This window comes from Suricata suricatta, chromosome 4 (genome assembly GCF_006229205.1).
Source record: "Suricata suricatta isolate VVHF042 chromosome 4, meerkat_22Aug2017_6uvM2_HiC, whole genome shotgun sequence".
Taxonomy (NCBI): Eukaryota; Metazoa; Chordata; class Mammalia; order Carnivora; family Herpestidae; genus Suricata; species Suricata suricatta.
The window spans coordinates 108,360,052-108,379,399 of NC_043703.1; the positions used below are offsets into that span (position 1 = coordinate 108,360,052).

A 19,348-nucleotide genomic window follows, 5' to 3' on the forward strand; every position below is an offset into this window, starting at 1 on the left:
CTTAATCATCCATTTCCTATATAAAAGGTAGCTACTTTTTTGCATGGACCTCAAGTATATTGTAGTATAGAGGTGGAATTTAAGGAAAGGTATTAAGCAGGCTGTGTTTTAGCTTATGGGCAAGTAACAAATTGTATCATTTATCTTGAATGTATCATAGATAAGCTCCTATATAAATTGCCACTTCAGATAGCTGTGAAATTAGGTGATTAACTAGTTATTACTTAACCTAATTTCTGTATAAGTCTAATTACATGAAATAGAAGTTGGGGTTTTGATTTTTTACTTTGCTTTTCTGTTTGGAGTGTCATTGTAACTACTGTATTGTAAATGATGGAAAATAATTGCATATGTTAAAAAAAATAAATTGTATTATACTCAAAAAAAAATCTTATAAATGAGTGTCAAGGTCATGCATATCAGAATTTTTACCAATCTTTTGTCACAGTAAAGGTGACTTGTGATAAAGAACTACTCAAGAGAAATGGGTTTCCTAAAGCTTAAGATGGAGTTCTGTATTTTAATTGATTTTTTAAGTAGAAATCTCCCTAAAATATATTGCATATATATTAAGTATCTTAAATAGGTTACACTAAAAATAACTTGCCTATCATATATCTGATAAGGGGTTAAACAGCCACAATATATAAAAGAACTCTTATAACCCAACAAAAAAATTCTGATTAAAAAATGGGAAAGAAAATATTTCTCCAAAGAAGACATACAAATGGCCAATAAGCACAAGAAAGGATGCTCAACATCACTAATCATTAGAAAAATACAAATCAAAACCAAGTGAGATACCACCTCACACCCATTAGGATGGTTACTAGCAAAAAAGCAAAAAACAAAAACAAGTGTTAGAATATAAAGAAACTGGAACCCTTGCATACTGGCAAATTAAATATGAACTTCAAATAGTTTATTCCTATAATGTAGTAAACACTAGTAAAAACCAAACAACCTTTTCTGATTATAAAAGTAATACACCTCTCTTTATAGAAAATTTACAGAAAAAAAGAAATGAATAATAAATTTAAATTATACTGCCAAAAGATAACCACCAAAAAACAAACTGTCTCTTTAATCTATGAAGACGAAGAGGTAATAAATCTTTTTAAGGTAGCTGAGAACATACCATATAAATAGGTCCACACTGCTTCTTCCCTTAATATTATAATGTACGCATTTTCTTCAACATTAAAAATCAGCTGTATGATATTCCATGGAAATGAATACACCAGCCAAAATTTACTTTACCCTTACTCTACTGTTAGACATCTGGGTTTTTTCCAATTTGTAGTTATCTAAAAATTCTCAATTAAAAATGAACAGCTTATAATTTTTCAGTGAAATCATACCCTTACAGAGTCACAAACTTTTTTCAAAGAAAAAAGTACCATATTTATAGGTTATATATCATCTTCAAAAAATATTATACAGAAGTTATTAGTTTAAGGGGTCTCAGTGTGAAAATGAGAAACCAGAACTAGGACAAATCACTACTACCATACTGTACATGTTTCAAATAAAGATCTTAGTTTAACTGATATAAAACCTAAAGGTGAAATGGCTATAAAAAAAATTACTGGCAAAAGTGTTCATCCATAGATGAATGGCTACAGATGTGGTATATGTATACAATGGAACATTACTCAACCATAAAGAAGAATGAAATCTTGCCATTTGCAACAACATGGATGAATCTAGAGGGTATAATGCTAAATGAAGTAAGTCAAAGAAAGACAAACACCATATGATTTTATTCATATGTGGTATATAAAAAAACAAAGCAAATGAACGAGGAAAAAAGAGAGAAAAAAACAGACTCATACATATAGAGAACTGGTGGTTGCCAAAGAGAAGACAGGTGGGGAGAAGGGTGAAATAGGTGAAAAGGATTAAGAGTACACTTATTGTAATGAGCACTAAGTAATTTATAGAACTGCTGAATCATTATATTATACACCTGAAACTAACAGAACACTGTGTATTTTTTTAAAATATTTAATGTTTATTTTTGAGAGAGACAGAGCACTAGTGGGGGAGGGCGAGAGAGAGAGGGAGACACAGAATCCAAAGAAGGCTCTAAGCTCTGAGCTGTCAACACAGAGCCTGATGCAGGGCTTGATCTCACAAACTGCAAGATCATGACCTGAGCCGAGTCGGACACTTAACTGACTGAGCCACCCAGGTGCCCCTAGAACACTGTATATTAATTATACTTAAATAAAAAAGAACACTGGCAAAAAGTTGATCGATTCTACAATCTGCAGTATACATCAAGACATATAATAATAGAAATGTGTATGATGAAATCATGGTGGGAATATAAGAAAAAGTGAAAACATGGTCTAATTACTTGAGCCATCCACATCTACAGGTTTGCTATCTATCACTACCAATGAATGGGCTCAACATTTTGGTAGCCTAAAGTACAGTGAGTCACATTTAAAAAAATTTTTCCCACTTAGAAAGGTTATACACATGACTTAGCATCACTCCAATGTTGATAAAGTCATGTCACAGATTAAGTACCAAAGTCCCCCAGACCATTTAAGAGAATACTGAGATGCCAGGGATGTTAACTAGAACATGTAACACCAATATTGACATCTGATAATCCAAAGAATATCAAATTTCACAAATAACCTGTGATATTCAGTAATTCCTAAGCATTGTCTTAATTAAAACACAGCTATGACATGTTGGTGATTCTAACCACAATGCATTAGTCTTTGACCTTTTTCTCTTCTGAAAAATGCTGTGTTCTTCTCCTTATACTGAGTGGTTTAAAATTAAGTGATTATACAAAAGTGACAGAATAATTAAATGTAATACATAATCCCTAACTTGATCCCAGATTAAAAAGTGAAATAGAAGCCTGCAATAAAGGACATTATTACAGCAATTTATATATAAATTACATGTTAAAAAATACCATTATATCAGGATTAAATATTTCTGGAAAACTGTGGTGGTTTAGAACATATTTTTGAGTGTTTCACAATATTGTGCCTCTAGATAATCTAGAGATTCAAAAATCACAAAATCACAAGCGGAAATATTACTGTATAATATTTAATGCCAAGTAAGCACTATATTTTAATATAAAACAAATTATCCTAAATTATAGAATATCAAAATACTCTGAAGCACTTCAAATCTTATTTGAAACCACACTTCTTTAGAGAAATTACAAAAACAAGGGTGCCTGGGTGGCTCAGTCAGTTCAATGTTTCATTCTTGATTTTGGCTCAGGTCATGATCTCACAGTTCGTGGGACTGAGCTCTGCATCAGGCTCTGTGTTGACAGCATGGAAACTGCTTGGGATTCCCTCTCTCTCTGCCATTCTTCCCCCCATCAAAATATATAAATAAACATTAAAAAGTTACAAAAAACAAAGTAATTACATTTGTTTTTCTAATCTGATTTTATATGTATTTTATATGTCTAGAAAGTGGACTTAATTTTAGGGCTATTCTAGATAACCACATTCTAGATAACCACATAAGCTTACCTTAACTCTTTGTAGGAAAATTGTAAACTTAGAGAAAATGTCCTTTAGCAGATCAAACCACTGTGGAAAATTCAACATTCTCATCTGATCTGCAAGCCTAGGAAAAAAATGTTTTTCAAACAAAAACAATGATTGTCTTTGGGCAGTTTATTTTCAAAAGATACTTCTATATTTGAGCTATAGAAGGGAATAAAATTTAAAATTAAATTTAAAATTATGGACTCTCCAGGTCCACAGGGCTCTTAACAAATCCCATTAACTTAATTTTTCCAAATACTAGTGATTCCTGCATTATTACATTTGCTTCAACTAATTCTGAAACAGAGTTTTCACTAGGTAATAGTGTATAAATCAAAACCCCTCAATCCTCATTCTATGAGTTTGGCCCAGAAAAGTTTCACAGTGATCCATATTGCTATTCATATCTTGGTACACTTAATAGAGTTTAGGTATCTATATGAACTAGATTCACAGTTATAAAATATTTGTCACTAATCTCAAAATGAAAGAATAGGAATTTCAAGGGTGAAAACAAAAAATTATAGGCGTAAGGCAATTCAAAATCATGTACTCAAATTTCTCAAAATCAATTAGGAGCTGGGTTTTAATCATGTAGCTAAATAATTTAAACTTAATACCGCAATTCCTCTGAAATGGAGTATCTTCAAATTCTCTCCTCCATACCTATGTTGTACCCTCTCAACTCTCTCTCTGCCCTGGGAGGCTGACCTGCTGGGCTTGGCCAAGGGGGAGCCCTAACAAAAGACTGGAAGGAAGAAAGGTAAAGATAGTTCCACCTCCCTCCCTGAGAGGTTGTCTCAGGATGACTGCCTCCAGCACTGAAGATCAACTACTACAGGTCTTTCTTTCAACTACTAAGTGTCCTTCTCCTTCTGAAGCCTACTGTTCTTATCCCTTGTCCCTTAAAGATACTGCAGTGTCACTTGTGATTTTCCTACACTCTGCCCATACCTTAGTAAATAATTCCTTAATTGAATCCTCCTCAGAAAATTCTAATGTGTCATCTTTCCCCTGACTGATAACTCCCAATCTAATATTTATACTTACTTCACAACAACATCTGTGTCAATTTCTTCTATTCGTGAAACTTTATTAATCACACACTGCAAATTTTAAGGAAAAAAGTTCAATTAATATGTTTAGAATTCTAAGTACTTCATGGTTCATTTGTATATTAAAAATGGCTTCCACGAAAAGAAAATTACCTCAATGACTATGATCATTTTACCAGATGTCTCTTGTGTCTCTTATACACACTTGAAGGTGTGCAAAACACTATAACATTATATCCTTACTCTATTAAATAATTATTCCAGGATATGCTTGAACTGTATATTAACTAAAATCTCCTACTATTTAAAACTACTCAAAACCATACACCAAACAAATGATACCCAGACCATAATTCTTAAGAACATGTAATGAGCCTCATATTAAAATTCCAAAAAAATTCATTTTGGAGGTTATGTTTTCTTGCAATATATGCAATAGTTAAAAAAAATGCTTAGACTTCAGGAGAAACCTAGGAATTACAACATAGCAGTGTTTTAAAAATAGTATCGCATATATAAAATTATACAAATTATGTTCAAAACTCAATAATTTTTACAAATAGAGTACACTTGTGTAAGGAAAACTCAGATCATGAAATTGAACGTAAGCACCTCTTCTGTTCCCCCTAGTCACTACTTTCTCCCAAAAGATACTACTATCTTGATTTCTAATATCACAGATTAATTCTAATATCATAGTTTAATTACAAAAGTGTAATCATAGAGTATATACTCCTTTGTATCTGGTTTGACTCCACATTATATATGTGATATTCATCCATTTGTTTCATGTGATTTATTCATTCTCATTGCTGTACCATATTCATACAAATACACCACAACTCTTTTTTTTTTTTTTTACTGAAGACAGAATTTGGGTTTGTCAAAAAAACAAAAAAGAAGAATTTGGGTTTTCCCAGTTTTTATTACAAATAGTGCTGCCATGAAATTTTGTGCTGTCTTTAGTAAATTTATGTATGCATTTCTGTTGGCTAAATACCTGGGAGTAAAATTGCTGAGTTACAACTTATGTGTATATTTGCACAATATACACATATATACAATTTATGTGTATTGCTGAGTTACAACAGTACCTACTGACAACAATTTTTGAAAATGGTCATAACAATTGTAAAATACAGTGTTTTCATCAGTGTGTAAAAGAAGTAAAAGGTGGTATGATTATCTTTTTTTGCTTGTTTTATTTAAACATTAAATAAACTCAGAAATGAACATTCAACCTGGTGATGATGATCATTAAACCTAGTAAGTATATTTAAAATTGTTCTTTTTCATATTTAGAAAAACTGAAGTTTGATGATATTTATCAGAGTAAAACAGCAAAACAAAGACTAAAAAAATACATAAAAAATACAATCATAATTTCTTAAAGATAAGAGGATAAGGATAAGAGAAAATATTTACTATTGCAGGTGAGAGTATATTTGGTAAAATCTCTTTAGAAACCAATTCAATTCTATCAAATAGTTTTAAAAATACTTTTCACTCTCTGACCAATAATTCCACATCCAGGAATTAGCTAGAACATAGTCTTAACTATTGAAAAACCCAACAAAAATTCATACCAAATATGTGCCACAGTGTTCTACAGTACCAAACTGAAAAAAATGTAAACATTCAACACAGAGAAAAGGTATAACTAATAGAATGTGCCACAGTGTTCTACAGTACCAAACTGAAAAAAATGTAAACATTCAACACAGAGAAAAGGTATAACTAATAGAATTGTTGATGGATTTTACACAACCATCAAAAATGATGTTTCTGAAGGCTTGTAAGAGAAAATGTTTATGACTCTAACTGAAATACAAGTACAATTCACAAACATATATACAGTATGATAGCAATAATGAAAAACATCAGTAACAATTTACACTTAGAATTACACTCAAAAATACTTTTTTCCCCTTAAGAGTGAGAACGAGCAAGCACACACACACACACAAGCAGCGGGGAGGGACAAAGGGAGAGAGAGAAAATCTTAACCAGGTTCCACCCTGCACAGATCCCACGTGGGGTTTGATCCAATGGCCCTGGGGCTCAATCCCATTGTCCTGGGATTACATGACCACAACTGAAATCGAGACTCAGATGCTCAATCAATTAAGTCACCCACATGCCCATACACTGAGAAATATTCTTAAAGTGATAATCTTTTGGCTACTAGGTCTATTTTTTCTTCTATTTTTCTGTATTTTAAGTTTTTAAATAAATGAGAAAATGTTACTATTATAATGTATATATATTATCCCTAGGATCATGTAAAAATAAATTTGGTAAAAAGATTCTAGGGGCACCTGGGTGGCTCAGTCAGGTCTTGCAATTCATGAGTTCAAGCCCCACATCAGGCTCTGCACTGACAGTGGGGAGCCTGCTTCATATTCTCTGTCTCCCTTTCTCTCTGCTCCTCCCCAACCACGTTCTCTCACTCTCAAAAAATAAACATTAAAAAATTTAAAGAAAAGATTCTAAACCAAAATATATCAAATAAAAATGTATAATTACCTGTTTAATGATATTCTTTGCTGTAATAATCATTTCTTCACTATAGATTTCTAAAAAATTAAGTTTTCTTTGTTTTAAAAGTCCAAATACAAGAGATACAAGTCTTTCCTATTAAAATAAAAGTATGAAATTTCATAATTTAAATACAGAATTATCTCACTGAGAAGTAGAAATAATCAATATCAAGGGTTATTATTTGATTCTCAGATCTCTATCCTGCATTTGATATTATCTAGAAGCCCCCAAAAAAACTTCTACAGCAATCCTGTCATCAGATAACTGGAGTCATGGTTTTAAAAACAGGTAAAACCTAATGCACTACAGTGGATCAAATGAAACAATCTTGGGGACAAAACAATATGAATATATTTTAGCCTTATTTCAACAAGTAGGTAGAAATAATCCTTCTCAAACCCTGATGACCTATAAATACTCTACAAACCCTTTTTAAATTAGTGGTCAAGGAATCTAAAATAATGACCTGGACTATTTCTGGGAGATTAACTGCTAACACATACAAAAATCTCTTTACTTAGGCTGCTATCAGGGTTTCTGGATCCTTTTCTAGTTCTTGGTGGTAATTAGCATTGAAAAGTTACCAGATAAGTGAAGCCTGGATATGATGTGTTAAGTAGATGCATAAAACATGTTCATAACAGGGGCTCAGTTACTGTTAATGACTGGTAAGTTACTATACAGTAATGATCACTTTTATAAAAGACATAACTCCAGTACATGCATACACATGGATATATGATAATTCATCCTGTATCTATATTTTAAACTTGGTTTATAAGCTATATGTAAGACCTCATTTTTATTCTGATTTCTAATTAAATTATAAAATTACTTTATTCTCTAACTTCATAGGATAATGAACAATTAGGGTGCTTGCTAAAGCCACATAGGGAAGGACTTCACAGAGCTTGAAATTTTTTTTGCTCATTATAATCTGAGAAGAATGTGTTCTAAACTAACACTGTTAGGAATTAACATAAGCAATGACATCAATTTCTGCATCAAAACACCTACCTCTTCTAAAATTTGACAGTCATCATCCAGTGGTCTGTTTAAATCACTATGAGAATAAGTAGAAAATTCTGCAATCATCATTTTATCTATCAGTTTTTCTAACTCACAAAGTTGTGATCCCAAATGCCTACAAAGGGAAGAAGAAAATGTGACAAATATTCTTTAAAAACCCGAATTCACTCTACAATCAAGGAAACTAGTAAGCAAAACTTTTTAGCCCACAGTATTTGTGCAACAATGTAATGCTTGAGTAAAATGGGGTCTTTTAACAAAAATAACTGCCAGTTTCATGTCATCTCCCATATTCTTTTCCTCTTTACATGTTTAACCTTCAAACACTTAAATGTGTTGTAGGAAACATGGTTCTAGAAACTTCATGACTGCTTTTTTTTTGGCTGCTTTTCACAGACAAAATATTCAGCTGCTCTAAGTCCTTCCCTAATTAACCATTTACTGCATGGCAATGACAGTAGCTCCCCAGTCATTCATTTATTTCACAAATACAAGTGCCTACTATGGCCCTATCAGGGAGATATAAATACCTAAAGGATCACATGGACAGACGGACTCAATTCAATCTCTGCTATGAACGGTCTGAGTTACTGTGCAATTTCCCCCAGGTCATTATACGGAAAGTCATTAGAACACAAAACTGAAAATATAAAACTACTTAAGCAACAGTGTATCCATGGAACTTTTTCTCCTAAAATATAATGTTCCTTTTTAACCTACCTCTATATTTACAGACCCTACAAAGGATTAGAGAAGGACTCTAATCAGATGAGCAGAGCTGTGGGGATGGTAAAGGCAAATATTGCAAACAGGATTTAGAACCCTTTCTCTAAAGAAAGCATGCAATATCCAAAAGACAAGAATGATGCATGCAGTCTGCTCAGCAGGGAACTAAGGATCTCTACTTCACATACAAAGGGATCTTTACCATACAACCTAAAAACTTTATAAAAACAATTGATTAAACGGGTGATCTAGTTGGTCCAAAGTATTTCAAAAATTAAGTGAAATGGGCCAATGAAAAATCTGTTTACATATTATATAAAAAAAAATCTAAGCCCTATTTTTGGTTCTGTTTCAAAACATGTATATTTAAATAGTCTAAATTTAAATTTTACCTTAAATTTAGACATTTGTTATTGAATTAAAAAATAAACATTTAAAAATACATACGCTCCATTTACCTGAAAAACTAATGTTAGCAACTGTCTTTACTAAGACCAGATACAGCACATTTTTTAAAAACTAGTTTAAACTATGTGACCTTTGGGGTTCCTGGGTGGCTCAGTTGGTTAAGTAGCCAACTTCAGCTCAGGTCATGATCTCATGGTTTGTGAATTCAAGCCACATGTAGGGTTCTGTGCTGGCAGCTTAGAGCCTGGAGCCTGCTTCGGATTCTGTGTCTCCCTCTTTCTCCGCCCCTGTCTATGTATGTGCTCTATCTCAAAAATAAACACTAAAAGTTTAAAAAAAATAAATAAACTATGTGACCTCTTAGATTCATTTTTCTCACCTAAACAACATCTGGTAAGCAGTGTAGTGATAATTCTGAAAAAAATTCAATAGTGAAATAACATATATTTGCATTTTGTAATATGAAAATTGAATTTCTCAGAGCTAATTAGAAGATAGTAAGATTCTCACAAATGACACCAATACCTTACAATAAGCTAATTTAGAACATAATCATTAGTACAAACTAAAACACTGCCATAAGGGAAGTTTGGCAGTGTCCAGCAAAATCCCATAGGCAATTAATCTTTGACCTGGGAATCTCACTTCTCAGTATCTGTCTCAAAGATACACTCTTAAAAATACAAAAGAACATACATTCATTGCAGCACTGTTCATAACTGCAAAGAAATAGAAACCACCCAAATACTGAAAAACAGAGGGCTACTTGACTATATCCTAAGAGACACTATACACTTTTAAAACAATTGAGGAACACCAATTAATATACTATATATGGCTACAGTTTCTCAGTCTTTTTTTCATTATTGCCCCAAGAAGTCCTTTTAGACATTTTTATTCCTAATCACCTACCCACACAAATATATCACAGATAAACTGTATATCTGTTTATATACCTTGGCCCTCTGGAGGGCCACAAGCCATTATAATATAAAAGTTTTTCTTTCACCCCCAAGTACCAACTTCTGCCCTCTTAGGGTGATAGCCCCCCACTGAGAATACATACTGTAGAGTGATCTCCAGGGTATACGATAAGGTTAAAACAGCAAGGTGGAGAAAACTATATACAGTTTTACAAATGCTTATCTATAATGATGAACGGAGAAAAAGATGGCTGGATGGATGATGGATAAATACAAACTAAAATTTTTTAAAATGGTGACCTATATAGGATAGGTGGGAAGGAAGAAACCAGAATGAAGTTAAATTTTTCTAAATATCTTTTGTTTCAGAGATTTGACTCAGAACCATAAAACTACCTAACATAGTTATAGTACAAGACTACATTTTAAAAAATTCAATCCTTATGGAGTGCCTGGGTGGCTCAGTCAGTTGGGCATCCAACTTTAGCTCAGGCCATGATCTTGCAGTTTGTGGGTCAGGCTCTGTGATGACAGCTCAGAATCTGGAGCCTGCTTTGGCTTCTGTGTCTCCCTGTCTCTCTCTGCCTCTCCCCACCACTCCCCTGCTTGCCCTTCTGTCTCAAAAATAAAATGAAAAATAAATAAAAATAAAAAATTCAATCCTTAAATATCAAAAGCAATAAAACAAATGAACTTAATTGTACATTTAATTAGCAGCAAATGTACACAAATAGGAATTATTTCAAGTGACTTTAAAATGTAATTTATCCATTCATCCTACCAGGGTATAGCTTAAAGAAGAGAAAGAAATCCTCCATGTTTGTAGTAATAATACCATTAGTTCTGAAAGCATTCTATGTATATTGTGGGATAAAATAAATGCATAAGTAGTTTCCTGAAAGAAACTAGTCCTCCTTAGAAAAATGGTTAATTATAAGCCTGGGACAAAAAATGTATAATATGAACATTTAATCATAATAAAAGTAAGAAAACTATCAATCAAAAGCTCATGGAATTATATAAAAGTCCACAAGAATGGACTTGAGGATTCTACAAAAAGACCATTATGAACATTGACAAAAATAAAAAGAGCAAAAATCTTAAATCAAATATATATAAATCCACATGCTTACAAAAATGTTTTAAATCATCAGTTAACTTTGAAAGATATGAGATTTTCTATTTATTTTTAAAACAGCTAAATTAAAAAAAAAAAAAATCTAGAATTTATCCTGCCTCTCCATGTAAGAATTATCCTTCAGTTTTACAAAATAATTGTTATGGAGAAATATCACTTTACAGAAATATTCTGATTAATAAATGAATAAGGAAATACAGAATCAGAATATCATTATAAGTAACCCATGAGATGCTGAATCATAGTGTAGTTCTATTTTTAAGTTTTTGAGGAACCTCCATACTGTTTTCCAGAGGGGCTGCACCAGTCTGCATTCCCACCAACAGTGCAAGGTTTCCCTTTCTCCACATCATCCCAAACATCTGTTGTTTCCAGAGTTGTTCATTTTAGCCACTCTGACCAGTATGAGGTGGTATTTCAATGTAGTTTTGATTTGTATTTCCCTGATCATGAGCAATATTGAGCATCTTTTCATGTGTCTGTTTAGCCATCTGGATGTCTTCTTTGCAAAAACGTCTATTCATGTCTTCTGCCCATGTCTTCACTGGATTATTTGTTTTGGGGGATGTTGAGTTTGATAATTCTTTATGTATTTTGGATACAAACCTTTTATCTCATTTGCAAATATCTTCTCCCATTCCAAAAACTGCCTTTTAGTTTTGTTGACTGCTTCCTTCACTGTGCAAAAGACATTTATTTTAATGAAGTCCCAATTGTTTATTTTTACTTTTGTTTCCCTTGCGTCAGGACATGATTCCACTAAGAAGTTGCTACGACTGAAGTCTGAGAGGTTACTGCCTGTGTTCTCTTCTAGGATTTTGATGGTTTCCTGTCTCACATTTAGGTCCTTCATCCATTTTGAATTTATTTTTGTGTGTGCTATAAGAAAGTGGTCCAGTTTCTCCAACACCATTTGTTGAAGAGACTGTCTTTTTTTCCACTGGTCATTCTTTCCTGCTTTTTCAAAGTTTAGTTGACCATATAGTTTTGGGTCTATTACTGAGTTTTTTATTCTATTCTATTGATCTATGTGTTTGTTTTTGTGCCAGTATGATACTGTCTTGATCACAACAGCTTTATAATATAACTTGAAGTTCAGAATTGTGATGCCTCAGTTTTGCTTTTCTTTTTCAAGATTGCTTTGGCTCGTCGGGCTCTTTTCTGGTTCCAAATTTTAGGACTGTTTGTTCTAGTTCTATGAAAACTATTGGTGGTATTTTTGATAGAGATTACATTAATTATGTAGTTTGCTTTGGGTGATAAGGACATTTTAACAATATTTGCTCTTCTAACACATGAGCATGGAATATTTTTTCATTTCTTTGTGTTCTCTTCAATTTCTTTCATAGCTGTTCTATAGTTTTCAGAGTACAGGTCTTTTTACCTCCTTGGTTAGGTTTATTCCGAGGTATCTTATGGGTTTTGGTGCAATTGTAAATGGGACTGACTCCATGATTTCTCTTTCTGTTGCTTCATTATTGATATATATAAATGCAACAGATTTCTGTATGATTTTATATCCTATGACTTTGCTGAATTCATGTATCAGTTCCAGTAATTTTTTTGGTGGAGTGTTTTGGGTTTTCTACATAGAGTATCATGTTGTCTTTCAATAATGAAAGTTTGACGTCTTCCTTGCCAAACTGAATGCATTTTATTTCTTTTTGTTGTCTGATTGCTGAGGCTAGGAGTTCCAGTACTATGTTAAATAATAATGTTGAGACTGGACATCCCTGTCTTGTTCCCAACTGGAGAGGAAAAGCTCTCAGCTTTTCCCTATTGAGGATGACATTAGCTGTGTGTCTTTCATTTTGGCTTTTATGATGATGAAGTATGTTCCTTCTATTCTTTCTTTGTTGAAGGTTTTTATCAAGAATGGATGCTGTATTTTGTCAAGTACTTTTTCTGTATCTATTGAGAAGATCATATGGTTCTTATCGTTTCTTTTATTAATGTGGTGCATCATATTGGTTGACTTGGGAATACTGAACCCAGGAATGAATCCCAGTTGATAGTGATGAATAATTCCTTTAATGTACTATTGGATTTGCTAATATTTTGTTGAGAAGTTTTGCATCAATGTCCCTCAGGGATACTGGCCTCTAATTCTCCTTTTTATTGGGGTCTTTGTCTGAGTTTTGGAATCAGGGTAATGCTGGCCTTGAAAGTTTTCCTTCCATTTTTAGTTTTTGGAACAGTTTGAGAAGATTAGGTATTAACTTTTCCTTAAATGTTTGGTAGAACTCCCCTATGAAGCCATCTGGCCCTGGACTTCAGTTTGTTGGTAAATTTTTGATAATTAATTCAATTTATTGGCTGGTTATGGGTCTGTTCAAATTTTCTACTTCTTCCTGTTTTGCTTTTGGTAGTTTGTATGTTTCCCGGTATTTATCCATTTCTTCCCAGATTGCCCAGTTTGTTGGCATATCATTTTTCATAATATTCTCTTATAATTGTTTATATTTCTTTGGTGTTAGCTGTGATCTCTCTTCTTCCATTCATGATTTTATTTATTTGTGTCTTTCCTCTTTTCTTCTTGAGAAGTCTGGCTAGGGGTTCATCAACTTTTTTAATTCTTTCAAAGAACCAGCTCTTAGTTTCATTGATCTGTTCTACTGGGCTTTGTTTCTATAGCATTTATTTCTGCCTTAATCTTTATTATTTCCCTTCTTCTGCTAGCTTTAGCCTTCATTTGCTATTCCTTTTCTAGGTGTAAGGTCAGGTTGTATATTTGAGACTTTTCTTGCTTCTTGAAACAGGCCTGTATTGCGATATACTTCCTGCCTATGACATTTGCTGCATCCCAAAAGTTTTGGACTATCATTTTTTCATTTTCATTTGCTCCCATGTATTTTTTTTTTTAATTTGTTTGATTTTCTGGTTAACTCACTCATTCTTTAGTAGGAGGTTCTTCAACCATGTAATTGTGGTCTTTCCAAATTTCTTCTTGTGGCTGACTTCAAGTTTCATAGCATTATGGTCTGAAAACATGCATGGTATGATCTCAGTCTTTTCATACTTTGTGGAGGTCTGATTTGTGACCCCAGTATGTGATCTTTTGGGGAGAATATTCCATGGGCACTCGAAAAAAATGTGTATTTTGCAGCTTTAGGATGAAATGTTCTGAATATATCTGTTAAGTCCAACTGATCCAGTGTGTCATTCAAAGCCATTGTTCCCCTATTGATTTTCTACTTAGATGATCTGTCCATTGCTGTAAATGGGTTGTTAAAGTCCCCTACTATTGTTGTATTATCATCAATGAGTTTATGTTTTTCGTTGATTTATATATTTGGATGCTCTCAAATTGGGGGCATAAATATTTATACAGATCTTCTGGATGGATGGACTCCTTTATTATGATACAATAACCTTCTTCATCTCTTGTCTTTGGTTTAAAATCTAGTTTGTCTGATATAAATATTGCTACTCCAGCTTTCTTTTGACAACGATTTGCATGATAAATGTTTCTCCATCCCCTCACTTTCAATTGGCAGGTGTCTTCAGAACCAAAATGAATCTTTTAAGAAGCTTTATTTATGTATTTTTTTAATCCATTCTGATATCCTATGCCTTTTGATTGGAGCACTTTGTCCATTTACATTCAGAGTAATTACTAATAAGAATTTGGTGCCATTGTATTACCAATAAAGTCTGATTATGGAGATTTTCTCTGTTCCTTTCTACTCTTTGTTGCTTTGGATCTTTCTCGCCCACTCAAAGGGTACCCTGTAACATTTCTTAAAGGGCTGATTTAGTGTTCACAAATTCCTTTAGGTTTTGTTTGGGAAACTTTTTATCTCCCCGTCTCTTCTGAATTACAACCTTGCTGGGTAAAGTATTCTTGGCTGCAGATTTTTTCCATTCAGCACATTGATGATATCCTGCCACTCCATTCTGGCCTGCAGGTTTCTGTGAAGACATCTGGTACAAACCTTATTTGTCTTCCCCTGTAGGTTAGGGATTTCTTTTCCCTTGCTGTTTTCAGGATTCTTTCCTTATCTCTATATTTAAAAGTTTCACTATGATGTCTTGGTATTGGCTGGCTTTTGATGAATTTAATGGGAATTATTTGTACCTCCTGGATTTAGATGTCCAGTTCCTTCCCACATTAGGGAAGTTTTCAGCTATAATTTGCTCAAATAAACCTCTCCCATTTTCCCTTCTCTTCTTCTTCTGGGACTACTAGGATACAAAGGTTATTACACTTTATGGAGTTGCTGAGTTCCCTAAGTCTATATTCAAGATCTAATACTTTTCTTTCTTCTTTTCAGCTTATTTTCCATATCATCTATATCTGATTCATTCCTCTGCTTCATCCATCCTCATTGTCATTACATTCAGTCAGCTTTGCATCTTTGTTATAGCATTTATTTCAACCTGTCTAGTTTTTAGCTCTGTAATCTCTACAGTAAGGGCTTCTCTAGTGTCTTCTATGCTTTTCTCAAGCTCAGCTAGTATCCTTATGATTATTCTTTTAAATTCTAACTCAGGCATATTACTTATGTCTGTTTTGATTAAATCCCTGGCGTGACCTCCTGTTCTTCTTTTGGGGCAAATTCCTCCTGTCATTTTGTCTAGGTCACTATTTTCATGTGTGTGTTAGGAAAGACTTATATGTCCTGCTCCTGAGTGTGATGGCGGAATTAAGAGGTCCTATACTGTTCAGGGCCTGGTACATCAGGAAGTATTTCAGAGTGTATACACTACAGCTATATTTTGGCTGCTCTTTCCCTCAGGTCAGTCCTTTGTAGAATTTCTCCTTGTCTGCACTGGGGAATGTTGAGACCTTGGCCAGTGTGTGGCATTTTAACTAGGTGTGCTTTGGTCTGCTTGTTAAAATAAGCCTGATCCTATTTCCACTAGAGCTGAAACTCTGCACACTCTGATGTGTGGGGGACTTGGTACATGTGGGAGATTTGTGCTCTTTTAAGGAAGGAGCCTGCTGTTTTGGTTCTCAGGCCAATTTGCTCTAGTAAAGATGCACTGGCAGGACATGGTGGGGTGAGGCTGGTAAACAGCTCCAGCTTCCACTGGGGGCAGTGTGTTGCTTACTGAAGTTTCTCTGTGCTGATGGGCAGGGGGGAAAATAGGTCACCCCACTCTCTCCTTCACAGAGAGGGGAGTTCACATCCATTGCTGTTCAGGAAGCCTTCACAGAAAAGCAAACAATCTCCTCTCTTGTGTCCCAGGCTTCCGTCAGAACTCTGCTTTCATCCTGTGCCCAAGCTATCTGCCTGCCTGGTGGCACAGACCTCCTGTGTTTTATCTCAGGCTAGTAGCTGGGTTTCAAAAACTCCAAATTTTAGGGACCCAGTGTGGTACAAACCTATTCTGATCCTCTGGAATACTGTCTTAGCATGCTATAGTCAGTGCCAGTTTGTTCAAGAAAAGCAGTCACACGACCATGCAGTGAGACTCCAAATTGATGGTAAAACAAAGCCAAAAGCTGGTTTCTTGGCTAGCACCCCTCAACAGGTGCCTCTACTGCTATGCTAATTAATGAGGTGGCCCTCTTTTGTCCCCTGAGAGGCAGTACCACCTCTCCCAAATAAAATCCAAGAAGGGCAACTGTTTCTCCTGGTGCAACCCAGGAGATCCTCAGACCATTCCATCCACTCCCAGGCCTCAGCCCTCCTTCCTCACAGGAGCACCCCTTAGTCTGCCAGGCATGACCCAAACACTTCTAAAACTTCAGATTTTGAGCTTCACTGGTTACAAACACTTACAGTAATCAGCCCCTCTCCTTTTCCCAGTCAATGTTTTTGGGGAAGACTTTTTCTTGTGCAACCCCCTGCACATTGCTTTCTCTCTTTGCCTGCATGATCTCTCTCCTCTCCACAGAACCTGCAATTCTTTTCTCCCCCAAGTCAACTCTTGGCAGCTCCTACCTTCCACGATGTGGCCGTTTTTCTCTCTCCAGATGTGCAGTTTCTTCTCTCGGTCTTCAGATCAATTTCTTGAGTGTTCAGAACGATTTGGTATTTATCTAGCTGTACTTGAGGGACAAGGCAACCATAGGGTCCCTCTACTACTCCACCATCTTAACTCAAAAACACCCAGGGCCATACCAGAGATTTTAAAGTAATTTCTATACCCAATGTTGGGCTCAGCCCCCAGATGAAAAGTCACATGTTTCACTCTGACTGAGTCAGTCAGAGACCATAAAATGAACTTAATCTTAGATATACTGGTATTCCTTTTGCACTTTGATCTACTACCTTGACACAAAACTATTTCAACATTTTCAAAATGTTATTTTCAAAGCTGTGACTGGCCTTTCATTGACTGGTATCATCTACCAGAAAATTTAATTTTGTTTCTCCATCCAAATGTTTCTGTAAATATTGGTCCTTAAGATTTGCTAAGACTAAAATAGCACAATGATAACATTACTAAACATATCAGTCTAGAAAAAAACTACTCCTGTAACTTTAAATACACACTTCTTCAGCTAACATTACACACTAAAATTTATCCTTTAAAAATTTCTAACACTACTTCTAATAGCTTACTTAAAGGACATACCGGAAGCTGTGAATGCCCTGAAGTTCCTGCTGTAGAACCTCTTGTGTTGTTGCTATTAAGTCCAATGCTCCAACAAATTCAGAAGTGGATAACAACACCTGTACCGTAGGTTGAGTCTGGTGTACAGTGGCCATTAACTTAAGTTTATTGTACACTTTAACACAATTATTTCTGGTAAGTGCCAGTCTTAAAATGTGTAGTGATCCTTCACACATTACTTTATCAATCTGTGCAATTTTATCTCGAAGCATTTTTACAGCCTGGGAAGTTTTCTTGAGGTAGTCCTGCAATTCATGTTGAGAGGTCATTGCATGAAAAAATGCTTCTGAACGTAGAGAGATCTGGTGAGCAATGTTTACTTCCACAATATCCAGATAATGGCTCAGCTTAAGAGGGAAGGAAAAAAAAAACATCACAGAGTATTTTAAGTATACCTTCTTTGACTATCCAAATACTTTCTGAAACTGATACAAAATTTCTGTATGTACTTTAAATCCCATTGGATTATGGAATTCTTGATATTGAGCATAACAAAATGGAAGGGAGATAAAAGGTAACAGCCCAAAGATTAATAAATGTAAGACAAAAGAGTAGAAGAAGCTGTTTTACCTTCTTCCTCTGCTCCTATTACTACTCTCCAAATATCAACTACGTTCTAGAAAGTAAGAATTATCTGAGGTTATTATCTAGTTTCAGAAGTTCTAAGATCTGAACAGATGATCTCCTTAACCTTCACCCCATCACACATCACTTATCTGACTAAAAGCTTATTATAGTTACCGTTTATTGACCTCCTTCTCCTATGTACCAGGCACTGGTATTCTATACACATAATTCTCAAGTTTTAACAATCCTAGAATACAAGTATTATTTGTATTCTTATATTACAGATGAAGAAACTGAGGCTCAGAGAAATTAAATAATTTGGATAAAGTCATGTGGTTAGTAAGTGCCAAAACTAAAATTTGAATCCAGGTCTGTCTGACTCAAAAACTGAAGCTCTTTCTATTATACCACACTTCCTCAAAATACTAAAGAATTCATGATCCAGTCATAAATTATAGAAAGTAGTAAAATTCGCTGGGACATTTTTTTCAAGGCTGTTTATTTTACCTTTCAAAAACTATTCTTTTATCAATTTGTAAAACTCAGTTTATTTCCAATATGTTTTCCTTTTAAAATATTCCTTGAGTTCACATATATTTTATTTGTAACACAACCAAGATTAATTCCTAGAATAACATATATTTAAAAATACTTTCTAGTTTCAAATATGGGCTTCCAAAACTTGAGTTGTCTTTTCTTCCTTTCTAATTTCATAAGCCTTTTTTGGCTACGTTAACTTTCTATTTCTCTACTTTTTAATTTTTAGAGTCTCCAACCAATAGCCCAAACTTTAGGCATTATCTGTCAACATCTCAGGAGAATCCATAGTGTTAAAGGGTTTTGGGCTTTCAACTT

General features: G+C 34.2%; 1 protein-coding gene across 3 annotated transcripts in view; it reads right to left on the reverse strand.

Moving 5' to 3' along the window:
• Nucleotides 1–19,348, reverse strand: part of VPS54 (VPS54 subunit of GARP complex) — a 75,024-nt gene that overhangs the window by 41,457 nt on the left and 14,219 nt on the right. For all 3 annotated transcript variants that reach the window (XR_003907848.1, XM_029937466.1, XM_029937465.1), the window contains exons 7-11: nucleotides 17,888–18,273; nucleotides 8,153–8,279; nucleotides 7,121–7,228; nucleotides 4,590–4,645; nucleotides 3,522–3,618 (exon numbers count right to left, since the gene is read on the reverse strand). Coding sequence is in view for 2 of the 3 variants with exons in the window: in XM_029937466.1 (XP_029793326.1) it covers nucleotides 3,522–3,618; nucleotides 4,590–4,645; nucleotides 7,121–7,228; nucleotides 8,153–8,279; nucleotides 17,888–18,273 (774 nt within the window). In the remaining variant the exon portion in view is untranslated. The remainder of the gene's footprint in view (nucleotides 1–3,521; nucleotides 3,619–4,589; nucleotides 4,646–7,120; nucleotides 7,229–8,152; nucleotides 8,280–17,887; nucleotides 18,274–19,348) is intronic.